Here is a 15,804-nt window from a genome sequence, read left to right as displayed (position 1 = left end):
AGTACTGTTTTCTCAGTTGTGTGGTTATAAGGAGGAAAATTTCTTATGGGATCAGGGATATAAGGAAGTCAGCATGGGACAGGAGGATTTCAGGCTGTCCTGGGAAGTGTGATTTGGGACATAAATTCTGGGAGAGGAAGTGGGAAGAGAAAGAGATGGGCAACAATGTCATGTTTAGAAATTTATCTCTGGCCACATTATCCACTTTCCCAAAGCCTCATCCTAAACCCTATTTTGAGAGAGAAAATAACAAAAGGGCCAGCAGGCCCAGACTCTGGTTCTGTCCCATCCTGACTTTGGAATTTTATATTTGGAGGTCTTCCACTGATTGGTCATTAATCCAGTGAGTTATTGTCTGCTAAACAGAGGTCACTGGGAGAGAGACATCCAATCTGTCAGGAGAGAGTGTGCAGCCGCTCCCAGGGTACCGGCTCCTGCTCCTCTCTTGCTTACTTCTCCCTCCCTCTCCAGCACCCCACTCTCAGCTGTCCAAGATTCACAGTCTCTCCTCCTCTGCCCTCCTCAAAATCCCACCCAGCTTTGTCTCTTCACTCCCGAGGGGTGTGGTTTGCCAGGCCTGGACAGAGCTTCTAGATGAGGCGGGATCCCTGATTCAGAACGGGATCTTTCACCACCAAAGAGACTGCCTGCTCCTATGTCACTCTGGCAGTGCCTCCCCACCCCCCCCCCATTAACATGTTCTGGTGTCCTCTGTGGTCACTGAGTAGACCTGGCAGACTTTTGCACCATCCTGTTTCTTCCTGGATCCGACTTGCAGCCTTGGCCTGAGAGCAGCACACCCATGTTTGGGGTAGGGTGGGGGGTACAGCTTGGCTTTTTCTTCTCCGTGGAGGCCTTTCCCCATTACCGCTTCTGCGGATCTGCGCTACTGCTGCACAGCTCTCAGAGGCCTGGGTGGAGGTGCCAAATCTTCTCCTTCGGATGTCCCTTTTTTCTTTCCCACTCTCATTTTAGGGAGCTGTTGATTGGGGAGAAATACTATCCCCCTACCTTTACAATCCCCAGTGTTGAAATCTTTAATCAGATTTAAGAGAGAGAAATCTAGGTGAGTGTGTTAACTTTATACCACTCCGTAATAGCCACAATGTTGTCCAGTTGGAAGAGAATGTGGGACAGGGAACCAGGATAGGGTCAGCAAGAAGCAAATCGCTAAATGCCTCCCAAGGTCCAGCTTCAGAGAGCTGTGAGGCTGGGGGATGGACCAGAGGAGTTTTCTGCTGTTGAGCTAGGGGCAGAATCATTGGCCGCTCCAAGGATAAAACCAGAAACCAGTTTTAAAGAAGCCAGCTCCCTACCCAGTTTGCCCTTATTGAGAAAATTTTCGTTAGCTTTTTGATGGATTTTTTTGTGTGGGGGGGGATGAGGGGAAAAAGCATGATCCCATCCAGGTTCATAAGGATTGGCAGCCAGCAATTGCTCACAGGAGTTCATAGAGCTGCTTGTCTCCCAATACTGGGTACTGGGTGGCCCATGAGTGTCGGAGCCAGGGCTCTAGCTCTGTGGAGAGGAAAGCATGTCTATGATGGTGGACAATTTCCTAATCTTTACATTATTTATTTTGTGCCTTTATTAGTTTATATTAGTGTCTCTTATTCTTTCTCGCAAATTCTCTTTTCCAATCTCTCTCTTTCTACCCCCCACTTTCTCTCTCTCTCTCTCTCACACACAGTTACCAAGTTTCCCTCCCTGAATCCAAAAAGAAATAATTATCCTTTTCTCTATCTCTAGTTTGCCCCAATCTCTCCTTCCTCCCCCTCTTTTCCCAGACCCCACTGTCTTTCCTCAGATCTCTGAGTTTCCCTACCCCAATTTCCCTCCCCAAGCTCCTCATTGCTACCTTTGTCCCTAACCTGCAGTCACACTTCCAATGAAATGGGCACCCTGAGGGCTGTGTGTTCCCTCCTCTATCCACCCTCCAACTTCTGAGCCCCAATCAGAGGCAACTGAACTGCTGGTTGGAAAGCTCAGAGAAAGAAAGAAAAAAGGCAAGAAAGAAACCAGACTGGGATCTCATTGCCTCCCAAGCATTCCAAATGGGTGCTATTCTGCAGAATTGATTTAGAAGCCCTTGCTCCAGCTCCTACCACATTTAGGGGTGTCTGTCCTCTGAAATTTTCTCCGGGTTTGTTTCTTGTTCCCCAGTCCTCCTTTTCACTCCTATCCTAAGGTGTCCCATCGCCAGAGGGGACCACAAAGGGTTGAGGAGGCTGGAAAGGGAAGGGTCCCTACTGTTGCAGTTTCCACCCCTAGAGCTTGCTCTTCACCAAGCCCCATCTCCTCTCCTTGGCCGCAGCTGGCTGGGTGCCTTCCAGGCTCTCTTGTTATTCCTTGAGGCAAAACTGTGCCGTCCAGAGAACAATCAGGAGCACAAGTCCACAGTGATTTTCTTTAGCCAGTGGTAATACCTGTTAGAAGAGCTGAAAGATCTGAAGTACATTCTTTTTTTTAAAAAAATTATTTTGGGGAGCAAGAGAAAAGATCCCAGAGTACTTGTTCCCTTACTCCTTGGCCTGAGTCCCTGACCCACTAGAGCCCAAAGTTACTTGCTGTCTAACTGTGCTGATCTCCAGTCATGATTTGTAGATCTAAGAGCAGTTTCTTGCAGCCACCTACTCAGATAGCCCTAATAGGTCTCCTTAGAGGCATCCTGGCTTGAACCCCAGTACTTCATCAGGCTTGGGCATTTTCTCCATATGAACACAGAAAATGGCTCCCACCCTCAATTTTACCCTAACTCCCAGTTGCCAATGCTCTAGAAAGCCGCCAGCTCTCTAGGAAGGCTATAGGATTCTCAGGACAAAACAGTGAGGGCTCTGAAAGTGACTCTGTTGCTGGAGGGTAGGGAGGTCCACAGGTTCTCCCTGTCCCACAGGGCCCTAGGAAACTAGCTGCTCCATCCCACCTGGCCTGACTTGGAGGGCCTGAAAAAGAGTGGGCACCAGAGTCTAGGGACCACCCCTTTCTCATCCATAAAGCAGAGCTTGTGAGTGGGGAGTAAGAGGGTATGAGGGAAGCATTGGCAGAGTCAGATATAGCTACCCTCTCCTGGAGGGGAGACAATAGCTGGAAGTCATCTCTCACCTTTGTTTTTCCCAGTCTCATCGCCTGTCCTGGTGCATCCAGATGAGAGAAGGCAAAAGAAAAGTATTTAACCAGGAAATCACAGGATGGTGGCAGGCTCTGTCTACACGAAGTTAAGAGAACCCGCTTTCCAGGCTGCCTTTGTAGAAGAGACTGCCTGCCCTCTATTTTATCCCCGAACTCCCGAGTCAGCAGTTAAATAGAGTTGCAAACACTCCTGCTTGGGGAAATGTCCTAGTGCTTTCTGTCTTTTTCCTTGGCTGGGAATGGTTCATCCCCACCCCCGCCTCAAATCTGCAGACACCTACATTTTTGGCTCCTGTCTTCCTCCTACAGGCCTCCCCCCTTGCCTTTTCCTGGCCTGCTCAAACACGCCCTAAGAAAACTTTAGCTTTTGTAGCCTTCCTCACTTGTGCCAAGAGTCGTAAATCTTGCACAGCTGAGAGAGGAGAGAAACAAACAGGTTTGCTCAGAATAATAACAAAAACCATCTTCCATCTCTTCTACATGCACATTTAAAATGAAGCCCTGCTAGTTTTCATCTTCTCAGAAGTACAAATGTCCTTATCACCTCTTAGCTCTTCTGCCTATCTGGAGGTGAGAATCCTAACAGAAACTTCTCTGTGAAGTTCTTACTGTCTGGAGTTCAAACTAAACTTCAGGGTCCTTCTTTTGTACTCTCTCCTCAAACCCACACCCCCTGCAAGACGTTCTGGGTTTTTAAAATCGTCACCCACCGCTTTATCCCCTCTCCTGTTAGAGACTGGGCCTAGAAATTTGAGGGGAAAGGACAGAGAGGTTGTGGAAGACAGAAGCGGAAAAGTGGGAGACTAAGGAGGGAGTCAGAGGGAGAGAGCGCAGGAGACCTGGTAGCCTCAATCCAGGAGAAGTAAAACTACTTAAAAAAAAAAAAAAAGTCCTGGTGTTCCAACTGTGAATGAGTGTGGAGGGGCACCCAGCACCCTCAGGCCAGGCTAGTCTTTCACTAAGCCTCCAGAGGCCACTTCTCAAATTAGCATAATGGTTCACTCTTGGGGTTTGGGGGGTAGCTTTGAACTCCACCAGCTCTCCTTCATCTCTTCTTCCTCTCCCCTTCTCAATTTAAAAATCTACCTATTCTTAAAAAAACAAGAACAAAACACTTCTACCTTCTTTCCTTCTCACTCTTTTTTTGGGGGGGGGTATTTAAAATTCCCCCCTCCCCCATCACCACCATCACCTTCTCTCCTTATCAGGCATCTAAGCTTGCTAAAGGGGGAGAGGTGGGGGTGTGTGTGAGCTTGTGTGTGAGTGAGTGTGTGTGTGTGTCTGTGTGGTTTTTTTTTTTCCCTGTGCAAAAGCAGAGGCCATTGTTACCGAGAGTAGGGCGTACCAGTCTTATAGGGCAACCACACTGTGGCGGCTTGGCCGTGCCGGAGCCTGGAGCTGGATTCTCGGCGAGGCGAGCCGCCCGGCACCTTTCGGTCTTCTATTTTTTTCCCCCGCTCCCCCACCCCCTCCCTCCTGCGCACCCCCGCTCCTAAGCCGAGTGAATTGAAGCGGACGCCGCGCGGCTCCTCTGGCCGGTCTGCCCCTCGGGCTCCCCAGCCGGGGTGGCTTTGGGGAGGGGGGGCGACGCAGCTTTAAACAGTGGTCTTTTTTTCCTTTGCCTTCAAGGAGGGGAGATTTCTCGCCTGCCGCTCGCGCTGGGGCTCGATGTGAATATATATTATGTCTGCCTGTTCTCCCCTCGTCGGTGGCTAAGGTAAGCTGGACTGAAATAGGCTATCAGTTTGTGAATGGCGGAGAGTATGTCTCAATGATTTATGGCCCATATGACTCCAATCTCGGTTCAAGAAGAGTTCACAAGCTTTAAGCTTCCTTCCACGCAGCGACTGACTCTCTCTCTCTCTCTCCCTCTCTCCCCCTCTCTCCCTCTCTCTCTCCCTCCCTCCCTCTCTCTCTCTCTCTCTCCCTCTCCCTCTTCTTTCCTGCTTCTCTCTTTTTCTGCTCTCTTTTCTTCCAGCAGCCAGATCCAGGGCTGAAATTTCCCCCGGTTGCTAAGAAGAGCCTAACCTTTCTCTCTCGCCTTTTCTTATTTTCTTTACTTCCATTATTATTATTATTATTATTATTTTTTAAGTCCTGAAAGGTGGCCTGTCGTTTCTCCTGAGGCTTCACCAAGCTATTGTTACCCTCCTTGGCTCTCCCTGGGGTACGCCTGGCAAGATGATTTTTTTTTTTTTTTTTTGGTGGGGCTTACCTCCCTTCTCCAGCGAGACCCTGGGGGAAAGCCTGGAGCCACCGTCTCCCTCCCACCCCTCCGTGGAGCCATATGGAGCCTGAATTTTTCCAACATGGAGGCAAGGGAAATAGACAGTGTTTGGCTGGGTAGAGCTGTTCCCCACCCCCTCTTCTCCTGGATCCCAGATCTCAGATCCCCGCGGCACCTTCCCTCTTCCCACAGTCCTGTCAGCCAGGCCTCGGCGCCCTCCAGCTGGGAGCCCAGCTGGGCAAAGTCCCGGTGCAGAGTTGCTAAGGCGCCTTTTAATTCGGTTACCTCCAGCGCCCAAACTTGCCGCTGCAGGGCTCGGCCGGCCAAGCCGACCCGGTGTGCTTGGAACCTGTCGGCTGCTAACCGTTTTCGTGTCCCGATCGCTTTCTCTTCGCTTCCTTGGGCCAGCGTAGGCGGCGGGTAGCTCATCGCCAGCCGTTGCGGCACCAGTGGCGGAGACAGCCGGGGGCTATCCCGGTGCACAAACCTTCCCGGCCCTGTATCACCGCCGGCGGAGTCTCCATTCTTTCTTATTACGTCTCTGGCTCCTTCGCTTCCCACACTCGCCTGGCCTCCGTCCTGCGATGGTTTGGGGTTTATTGCAGGGGGAGCAACAGAAATTTCGGCCTCAGGCGTCTAGTCAAATTATTGTTTATTATTATTATCATCATCATCATCATCATTATTGCTGTAACAATCATTTAGACTAAATAAAGCCAGGGCCCACCCAGCTAACCCCCGCCAACGTTTTTATTTCATTCTCTTCTCTATCTATTAATAACAAACTCAACTGACGCCTGTTAATTAATTCCCCCTTCAGCCAGGGCTGCTCCGAAGCTAATTTTGGTTAAATCATCAGAGGATAATGGTAATAATAATAAAGGGATTGGGTCAGCCTGGTCAATTGAACTCCAGTTCTCCTTGGAAGGACCTGCTGCTTTGCAGACCCATGTGCATTTCCAGAAACAGATTCTTCCCAGAAACCAATCGGAACTCACGACTACACCGCCTTTCTTTTGAGTATAAATCTGTACCGTTAAGAATGGGATTTATGTGTGGGAGGGACTTCCTTCACCTTCACTCCTTTCATTTTACTTTCCTAATTTTAGTTTTCTTTGGAGTTGACCAGCTAGGCTGAATGAGATTTAAGTTTTCAAAACACACGTGACAGAAGAGAGAATCAGTCTGGAGGTTTTATAAAAAGTGGAGGTGAGGAATTTGGACAGAAAGGGGGAAAAAAAGAAGCCCGACGAAGCTTTAGAACAAATACACAAAATCCTATCACACTTTTAGGCTTTAGTTTCCTGGAACATTTTTAAAAGGCTGTATTTAAATAGTGATTGTATTTTTATTTTTGCTTCAAAGAACCCCAGTAAACTGCAGTACCCTCTGTTTCCAACCCAGAGAATAATGTTGTTCAAATTGCTCTTTGGATTTTTTTTCTCCAAAACATTTTTTTCTCTTTTAGAAAGCATGTTTTCCATCTAAGTAGCAAAGTCCAGCAGTTGCACAATTTAGTTTTCTTTCCTTATTTTCTTTTGGAGAAATCAAAGAAAACAGACTTTCAAGAAAAAGGTGGGGAAAATTGTCTGATGATTTAAAAAGAGGGGTGGAGAGAGAGACCTGGGCCAAATGGTCACAGCTCCAAAGGGCCCTGTCTGGGAAACTGAAACAATCCTGTTCCATTTGGAGGCTCTGCAGGGGCCATTGGCCACTGGTCCTAGGCCTGATTGAGCAATGACAAAAACTGGAGGTGGTGGTACCTGCAACAGGATCATGGATGGCAAGAACTCAGTTATGCTGGCTCTTGGGATTAAAATCTTCAAGGATTTTCTAGGTCAGGCCTGTTGTCCTCTTTGTGAAGGGCAGGGTGGGAAGAAAATGGTATCTCACAGAGGGTTCCCTGCTGAACTTGCTTCTTACTCTGGTCTTTGTCGGAGATCCCTTGGTTTCCTCTGGACTAGACTTTGCCTAAGTGAAAGGATATAGATGGAGGTAAGGCAGAAGGCAGAGAGGCCTCTCAGCTCCAAGGAAGGCATTCATGAGCTTTTTGGAGTCTGCTAATGCCCTATCTCTTGAGCCACTCTACCTCAGAGTTGGGGGAGGCTTGGGAGGGAGGGAGGAAGGGAGAGAGAGAGAGAGAGAGAGAGAGAGAGAGAGAGAGAGAGAGAGAGAGAAGGAGAGGTCGGGGGCTAGTGCACAGGCAGAGAGAATCAAGAGCCCAAGTAGCAGTAGGATTCTACTTCTTGGCACTCCCCAAAGGAGTATAATCTTGATTTTTTAAATGGAAATGAAAAATAGTGGAATTTATTTTTTAAATTTAAAGTGCTGATATATGAAAAACCTACTTCAGGTCAGAGACATGCCTCAGCATCTGCTTTGGAGATGTTGAGAAGGGGAGAAGAAAAAAACCCTATTGATGTCAGTTCCCTTTTCAGTTCCTAAGATGGATTCGAGCCCCAGTCCTCTTCTCCCCCTTGTGTCTCTTCTCTCCCCCCGCAGGTCAGCCGCTTGCAACAGTCCCGGGAGGAGGGGGGCAGAAAGGGGAGGGGGGGTCCGGCGTGTCACGAGACCCCCGGGGGTGCCAATGTCCGGTCGTGAGGGTATCAGGCCCTTGCAAGTTGCCATCCACTGCCCGGGCCTCGCCCAGCGATGCAGAAAGCCACCTACTACGACAACGCCGCGGCTGCGCTCTTCGGAGGCTACTCCTCGTACTCTGGCAGCAATGGCTTCGGCTACGACGGGCCCCCCCAACCCCCCTTTCAGGCCGCCACGCACCTGGAGGGTGACTACCAGCGCTCAGCGTGTTCTCTTCAGTCCCTGGGCAACGCCGCCCCACATGCCAAGAGCAAGGAGCTCAATGGCAGCTGCATGAGGCCCGGCCTGGCCCCTGAGCCCCTGCCCGCCCCTCCGGGCTCACCCCCGCCCAGCGCCGCACCTACCAGTACCACTAGCAACAGCAATAATGGGGGCGGGCCCAGCAAAAGCGGCCCCCCCAAGTGCGGTCCCGGCTCCAACTCCACCCTCACCAAACAGATATTCCCCTGGATGAAAGAGTCGAGGCAAACGTCCAAGCTGAAAAACAGCTCCCCCGGCACAGGTACCAGCTCTCTGCCTTCCTCGTCATCAGCTTTTGTCAGGTCCAGGAATGTCACTGTTATTCTAGCACCCAGCCCCTAGGCGCCCAGGAGGCGGCCTGGGAACAATATTAGGTCGCGGGCCATGCATTTTTGGTATCCCCCCACCTGATGACCCCTGACCTTGCCAACATCCTGTCCCTTCAGCTAACCTTCACCCGGGCTCTGAGAGCTCTGGGAGGTGGGGCGCTTGGCCTCAGAACTCTTCCCTAGGCCGCAAAGCCAAGAGGCACTGCCAGGAGTCGTCAATGATTATTATTAAGTATGATTACTGTGGGTATTAATCACAATCGCTCTGGCGGCCCAGATTCCCGGCCTCCAGGCACCGCTGTCTCTTCACACCATACTTCGGGGGTCTGCCCATGAGTGCCCGTCCAGTTTCCCGACAGGTTTCTCCCCAGTCACCCATCCTGTCCAAAAGACAGAGGGAGGGGAATGTGTTCCCCAGACCAGGAATAGGGAACAAGGGGGAGAAAGCCCGCACGCAAAAATCCAGTCCTAAATAAATGGCCATGCAGCTCTGTCTGCGTGACATGATCAAATTTTCATAAGCTGGGGCAGTGAGAGGAGAACAGGTCTCTTAATAAATGCCACTATTATAGAGTGTCCGCTAATGCGACGGGCGGTGGGGGGGGGGCAGGAGGAGGCGGGGACGCGAAGGGGAGGGCGGCGGGGGCTCTGAGTCCAGGCCTAGATTTATTAAGAAACGATGCATTCAATTTCGGCGTGTTCAGTAATTATCTTTTATTTCATTTTCTCCCCTTCCCACCCCTCCTCCTCGGATCCAGCAGAAGGCTGTGGTGGTGGTGGCAGCGGCGGCAGTAGTGGAGGCAGTGGGGGCGGCGGCGGCGGCGGCGGCGGCGGCGGCGGGGGAGGGGACAAGAGCCCCCCGGGGTCGGCGGCGTCCAAGCGGGCGCGGACCGCGTACACCAGCGCGCAGCTGGTGGAGCTGGAAAAGGAGTTCCACTTCAACCGCTACCTGTGCCGGCCGCGCCGCGTGGAGATGGCCAATCTGCTGAACCTCAGCGAGCGACAGATCAAGATCTGGTTCCAGAACCGGCGCATGAAGTACAAGAAAGACCAAAAGGCCAAGGGCCTGGCCTCATCGTCTGGGGGACCGTCTCCAGCCGGCAGCCCCCCGCAGCCCATGCAGTCCACCGCTGGCTTCATGAACGCCTTACACTCCATGACCCCCAGCTATGAGAGCCCGTCCCCGCCCGCCTTCGGCAAAGCCCACCAGAATGCCTACACGCTGCCCTCCAACTACCAGCCCCCTCTCAAGGGCTGCAGCGCCCCGCAGAAGTATCCCCCGACCCCGGCGCCCGATTACGAGTCCCACGTTCTCCAAGCCAACGGGGGCGCCTACGGGACGCCCACCATGCAGGGCAGCCCAGTGTACGTGGGCGGGGGCGGCTACGCGGATCCGCTGCCGCCCCCTGCCGGCCCCTCCCTCTACGGCCTCAACCACCTTTCCCACCATCCCTCTGGGAACCTGGACTATAACGGGGCGCCCCCTATGGCCCCCAACCAGCATCACGGACCATGCGACCCCCATCCCACCTACACAGACCTCTCCTCTCACCACGCGCCTCCTCCTCAGGGTAGAATCCAAGAAGCTCCCAAATTAACACACCTGTGATGGGAGAGGAAGGGCGGAGGGGCGAGGTCAAGGGCAAGAGGGGGGCTGTGGAGCTCAGAGGGGCGGCCTGGAGGTCTGAAAGAGGGGTTAGGGAAGTAGTTGCTAGGCTCCCAGGACAAGGGACTTGGAGCTCCTTCCCTGCTCCCTGGCTTGAGGGGTTGTTTTAAAGTCCTTCATCCCTTGTTCCATCTGCCTGCCAACCCATCGGAAAGGAATCCACGGCAGATTGGAGATGACCCCTTCAACCCCAGGCTCCAGCACTACCAAGTTGGAATTCCATGCTGGAGAGGGAGTGTGATAGAAGAAGTTGAGATAGGAAAACAAGGCAGAGAAGCACATTTTTTAAAAAAATTAAAAAACAAAAACAAGCAGACAAGATGGCTAGGCCATGACCAACCAACCTACTTACCTTCCACCTCTGTGGATAATTTCCCCAAATCTTGATTTTCCCCCTCTCTTTCTCCTTAAGAAAATAATAAGACACATATAAGCCCAAGGACAGAAAGCACGTTCTCCTCCCACTTCCCAGAAACCTCAAATTTCCTTCCATCTATTTGAGGTTTCTTGGGGTATGCCCTCCGTTTCTAGCCCCATGATTTTCTGCTCTAGGACTTTCGTATCTATACCCCTTCTCCATCAGTTACAATTTTTAGAGGGCTCAGGGATGGTGAGAGATCCTGAAAGTCAGAGCTGCCTATAGTATAAATATATATATATTTTCTTTTTAGGAAAAGTTAGGAGGCTAAGGCAGGCAAGGACTGAACATTTGCCTGTTCCATAGTCTCTCCTCTCAGCTCCAGGTCCATCCCCCTCTCTCCACAGAAAACAATCGGCCACATAAGGTTCTCCACTTTACTTTTCTTCTGTTGCTCTCTTACTTAACGTGGAAACAGGGTATATTTGAACAAACTGTCTGTCCCAGGCAGGGGCTGCAGCTTGGCCTGTGTGCTTTGCTCAACCTCCTGACAGGACACTTTTGTTGCACTTAGAGTTTACATTTTAATGGATATAAAAACAACTGTGAGAGATGCCTAGGCCTGCAGAAGTCCAGCATCGCTCAAAAAGTGTGTGTTCTAGTGAACATTTTCATATATATTTATTGGTTATAGCCTGTTAAAATATTTTCTTTTTGTATTATTTATCCCCCCTACATTATGTATTTATATGAGGAAAAAAAGGAAAAATTGTACTTTTTTAGTATTTACTTGTTATAAGGGACATTGTGTTTTCTGTCATGTAAAACCAGCTATTTTAGTTTTTATCGTACTCTAGGAAAGAGCTGTAGATTTATGTTAAACTCGTACTTATGAGCAATTGTAATTAGTTCTAAAAGGCATGAACTCAGCTCCTAATCGTCACTGTATAGTCTTGAATTTGTAGAGTTAGAGTTAATTCCCTCTTGGAACTTTCTTTGTTCTTCTGTAGTTACTTTTTTTCCCTTAAAAGAGTTGTCTGTCAAACAATTCTTGAATAAACTTTCTGTTATCAATTTTATCTTGTCCTGGTGGGCCAATTTAGATAGCAGAGCAAGGCTTCTGACTGCCAAATTTCCCCCATGGGAAGGAGGACATTGAAGATCCTTTCCTAGTCCACTGCTCAGGATCCTATCTCCCCCTTGAAGTTTTTCAGGTTTAAATATAGTTTTTCTCACTCATAAGAACCCGGAACACATTCTGTCAACTTTTTTAGCTAAGGTTAAGTAACAAGTTCTGGAAGAAAGGGGGCTCTTGGGTGCTCTCTGTGGGTCTTTTTGTTTAACCTCTTTGCCTCTCAGTTTTTCTCATCCATTGACCTTTTGTCTGCTCCCCCCTTTGGCCACAATCTCTCTTCAATCCCTCCCCCCACCCCCAGGAAAAAAAAATCTGGCCGATTACTGCTTCTTCCACAGAACCTAAACTTCACAGTCGTCTTCCGGAGCTACAAAGAAGTCATCACGTGACCCGAAGCCCAACAACCATTGGGTCTAAAATGAAAACAAAGGAAAATGATTAATCTAAAAAAAAAAAAAAACAAAAACTGAGGCCTAGACTTCTCAGGTCAAACCTTAAAACTAAAGTGAAATTAAATCACTAAATAAAACTTGGGGCAGAGGGAGAGAGGACAAATCCTCTTGCCAGGGAAAGAGGAAAAGAAGGTGGAAGAAGCTGTTGGATCCAAGCGTAAATAAAATGGTCCCCAGGCTAATGTGCGGCTGTTTTCAGGATCCTTGGGAAAACTTCATTTCTTAGTCGGGGTTCCATAAAAGTTTTATCACACTGGAGCGAGGATAGAGAGGGTCTGTCAAAGATGAAATGTCACCGCCGCGTCGCTGGAGCCGATAAGAGCGAGAAGACAGGGTGGCTGAAATATGGAGCTAATTCGTTGAAAGAGAAGCGATGCCTGCTTGCTGAAGAGTTGCATAATTCTAATTGTAAGCGATGCGCCCGCATTGCTTAATTAGGAGCATATATTTGGTGGTAGTGGTGGTTGTGGGGGTGAGAATCATTCCAGGCCCTCAGCCTTAAAGCAGGGCTGATTTTCATTTTTATGTTGCATCCTGGCAGTCCAAGGTTAGTAATTACAGTCTTTATGCAACAATAAATAACAATAAAAAAGCAACCTGAATTCTGCATCCCCCCCACCATACCAAGTAGGATTTTAACTGGACGGCTCATCCAGGCAGCAAGCAATTTAGCATTGGGTCAGGCTATAATTTAAAGGCAGAAGAGCGTGCAAAGTTTGATTGGGATCAAATAACGCTCAAGGGTCTTTCTTTCTCTCTGTCTTCCTCTTCTCTGAATAACATGTTCTAAATGATGTAACTAGATGAAACGCCATGTTTGGCTCTGGGGGTGGGGTGGATTGCTTATTTTGCTAGCCAGAGAGAAAAGCAGGCCAAGAGAGAGAATTTAACTAGAGTATGAAAAAGCAGAGCTTTGGTTTGAAGCTGGAATGGTAAATAAGAAAAATAAGATGGACCTGGCTTAGCGTCCTTCTGTTTTCAAGATTCCGGTTGCTCAGCTAAAACAGTCAAAGACGTGGGTAAAATATCTTTGCTTTACCATTCAGCATGCAGGGGAGTGGGGGAGGGATGTCTCCCAGAAGGAGGGCTCTCTTGGCCCCTTTTAACACCCAAGTTTTCCGTTATTCACTAATCTGGCCATAAAATCTGTCATCGAGGGTTAGAGAGTTGTATTTCCTGCGCAGGGACAGTCTTGGCCTGGATTGCCTAGGGAAGCCCTGGGTCCTGCAGCCAGCTAGAGGGGCTGTTAGAAAACCTGCAGTGATGCCCAAGGGGCTGACCAGAGAGTGAATCCTTTCTCAGGCCTTCCTGCACAGCTACTGTTTGGATTCTTCCCTGCCTACCCTTATCCACATCTCCAAATGGCAAAATGGTTTTCTTTGGAGCTGAATTGCACACCACCCTCTCTGGCCAGTTGGCCTAGTTCAGAGCAGCTCTCCATGTTCTGAGAGCTCTACAGTCTGTCCCTGCAGCCCCCACCTTCAGCTCCCCCCTTTCCAACCTTCTCTTCTCCACCCCCACCCTTCTACTCAGACTTCTGGGCCCTTCTTTTTAAATACTCACCACCTCCCACGCGGATGTTACATTGACAAAGTTTCTAGCTCCAGCTCCCAGCTGAGTTGCCATTTCTCTGCTAACCAGCCTTCTCCTTAGGGCTGGGTTGCAGTGAACCAGTAGGGGGAGGGGAGGCCAGAGTCGTGGGAGTTCTCCAGGCAAACTTTCCACCCAACTCAGCGCCTTCCCTCTGTCCCCATTTCCCATCTGTTTCCTGGCTCTCCCAGAATCACCTTTCTCTATTGCCACCCCCTCCCCTCAGGCCTTTTTAAGGGATGTGGAATTTCGGCTGTTCCCTCTGCTTTCCCAAAGAGACAAATTCTTTGATGCAATCGGAGGGAGCTGTCAGGGGGCTAAGATTGATCGCCTCATCTCCTCTTGGTCCCTCTGACCCACTCATTTAAAAATCTTCCCCCAGATCGACTTTTCATTTTCTGCTTTGAGGCCTAGTTTCCCACCAACTGCTTGTGGCTCTACATCTTGTACCTCCTTCCTCTAGTAAATTGTAGCATTCTCTAAAGTTCAGACTATCATGGCCCCCTCAAAATAAATAAATAAATAAATAAAGTCCCACTCCAGGGGTCAGAATCATCTCAGTGGTCATATTTCCACTCCCTCCATCTTCAAGAATTCCATCTTTCTTGCCTAGATTTTTTTTTCTTATGCTAGCACAATGGCAAAAGTGGAAAGGAAAGTCTTTTTGTCCCACTAGGGACTGCTACCCCTCCCCCCCCATAGGCAATGACCTGAATTTTGAGAGTTATATGATTGGTTCTTGTTCATGCCCCTAGATATGGATACAGAAAAGGCTTGGGGTTAAGTGGGCATATATGCACCTTCAACCCTCCTGTTGCAGGAGTGGAGGACTTATAATAGATAAGTATAAATCCCCAAGAGGAAGGCAATGGACATAAGGAGTTGTGCTGTAAACACTGGGCAGAGAAGGGAACCCAAACCCTACAGTTATGGAGGCCAGTGGGCAAAAATGCTGTGGAGGTACCTGAACATTTCCCAAGATTTAACAGTTGCTTTAGGGGTTGGGATGGGAGTGGTGGTGATGATGATTATAAATCTCTTCTGTTTCTTAATCACACCTCAACACGGTCCCTTCCTAAATGGAGGAAACATCTTTCTATTCCTTCTTCCTCCCATAGAGATACTCTCTCATCTCTGTGTGTGTGTGTGTGTGTGTGTGTAAGATAGTGCTTGCTATGTAATAAAAAAGTATTAATTTACTTCATTAAAATCTTTAGAAAGGAGGAAAATTTCTCCTTCTGATTTGATCTGTTCCTGCAACCTTACAAGAGTGGAAGGAGGAAAGGTCCCTCTAGATTTTCTGGAGAAAGGGAGTCATTGGGGAGACACCGGTTTAGGAATGGGGGACTCATGGTGTCCAGGTCGTGGTCCTCTGGAGTTTTTGAATCAATTAAAGCAAATAATGCTCTGTTTTCCACCAGGCCCAGCTGAGCGATTGGCCAAGGCCGGTCCCGTGACCACGAATTCCCTGCAATTTCGTCGGAGTCCTGGGTTTAATAGAGAGAGTCCCCATACGCTTGTATTTATCAGCAATATACAATTATAAAGGCCCAAATTTTAAAAAAAGAGAGCGAAATCTCCCCCTCCCAAAATCGTTCCATCGCACAAACCTGGGGGGGGCAGGAGGGGGGGTCCCTTCCGATCCTCCCTCCTGACGCCCCCCCCAGCAGGCCCCCTCCCCCACCATTGAAAGCCATGAATTTTGAATTTGAGAGGGAGATTGGGTTTATAAACAGCCAGCCATCGCTCGCCGAGTGTCTGACTTCCTTCCCCGCTGTCTTGGAGACATTTCAAACTTCATCAATCAAGGAGTCGACATTAATTCCTCCTCCTCCTCCTTTCGAGCAAATCTTCCCCAGCCTCCAGCCCGGCGCCTCCACCCTTCAGAGACCCGGGAGCCAAAAGCAAGCCGAAGATGGGCCTGCTCTGCTGCCACCGCCGCCGCTCCCCACCGCCCCCCCAGCCCCCGAGTTCCCCTGGATGAAAGAGAAGAAATCCGCCAAGAAACCCAGCCAATCCGCCGCGTCTCCTTCCCCGGCTGCCTCCTCCGTCTCGGCCTCGGGGGTCGGATCGCCTGCAG

General features: G+C 49.6%; 2 protein-coding genes and 1 long non-coding RNA gene across 8 annotated transcripts in view; 2 read left to right on the top strand and 1 right to left on the bottom strand.

The window, feature by feature from the left end:
• Positions 1–11,626, top strand: part of Hoxb3 (homeobox B3) — a 24,647-nt gene extending 13,021 nt beyond the window's left edge. Inside the window, exons 1-4 of one of the 4 annotated variants that reach the window (XM_078042168.1) lie at positions 4,653–4,667; positions 4,759–4,846; positions 7,859–8,456; positions 9,282–11,626. In XM_078042168.1, coding sequence (XP_077898294.1) covers positions 8,009–8,456; positions 9,282–10,132 — 1,299 coding nt within the window. In that variant the 5' untranslated portion in view covers positions 4,653–4,667; positions 4,759–4,846; positions 7,859–8,008 and the 3' untranslated portion in view covers positions 10,133–11,626. Of the gene's footprint in view, positions 1–4,652; positions 4,668–4,758; positions 8,457–9,281 lie in introns of those variants that run through there. The other 3 variants (XM_078042166.1, XM_078042169.1, XM_078042167.1) reach the window with 3 other exon arrangements.
• Positions 1–15,804, top strand: part of Hoxb2 (homeobox B2) — a 30,617-nt gene that overhangs the window by 13,016 nt on the left and 1,797 nt on the right. Inside the window, exon 2 of the mRNA XM_078042170.1 lies at positions 15,146–15,804. Coding sequence (XP_077898296.1) covers positions 15,420–15,804 — 385 coding nt within the window. The 5' untranslated portion in view covers positions 15,146–15,419. The remainder of the gene's footprint in view (positions 1–15,145) is intronic.
• LOC144376056 (uncharacterized) lies at positions 9,213–15,174 on the bottom strand. Of its 3 annotated transcripts, none has more exons than XR_013436087.1 (4): positions 13,698–15,174; positions 12,007–13,132; positions 10,542–10,595; positions 9,213–10,126 (listed from the first exon to the last, which is right to left on the bottom strand). It is a non-coding gene; the product is annotated as an uncharacterized LOC144376056 (long non-coding RNA). The 3 variants fall into 3 exon arrangements; XR_013436088.1 differs by having other exon boundaries at positions 12,007–12,095; XR_013436086.1 differs by lacking the exon at positions 13,698–15,174 and having other exon boundaries at positions 12,007–13,651.

The sequence above is a fragment of the Ictidomys tridecemlineatus genome, chromosome 3 (genome assembly GCF_052094955.1).
Source record: "Ictidomys tridecemlineatus isolate mIctTri1 chromosome 3, mIctTri1.hap1, whole genome shotgun sequence".
Lineage (NCBI taxonomy): Eukaryota > Metazoa > Chordata > Mammalia > Rodentia > Sciuridae > Ictidomys > Ictidomys tridecemlineatus.
This window is presented reverse-complemented; position numbering and strand designations above follow the sequence as displayed.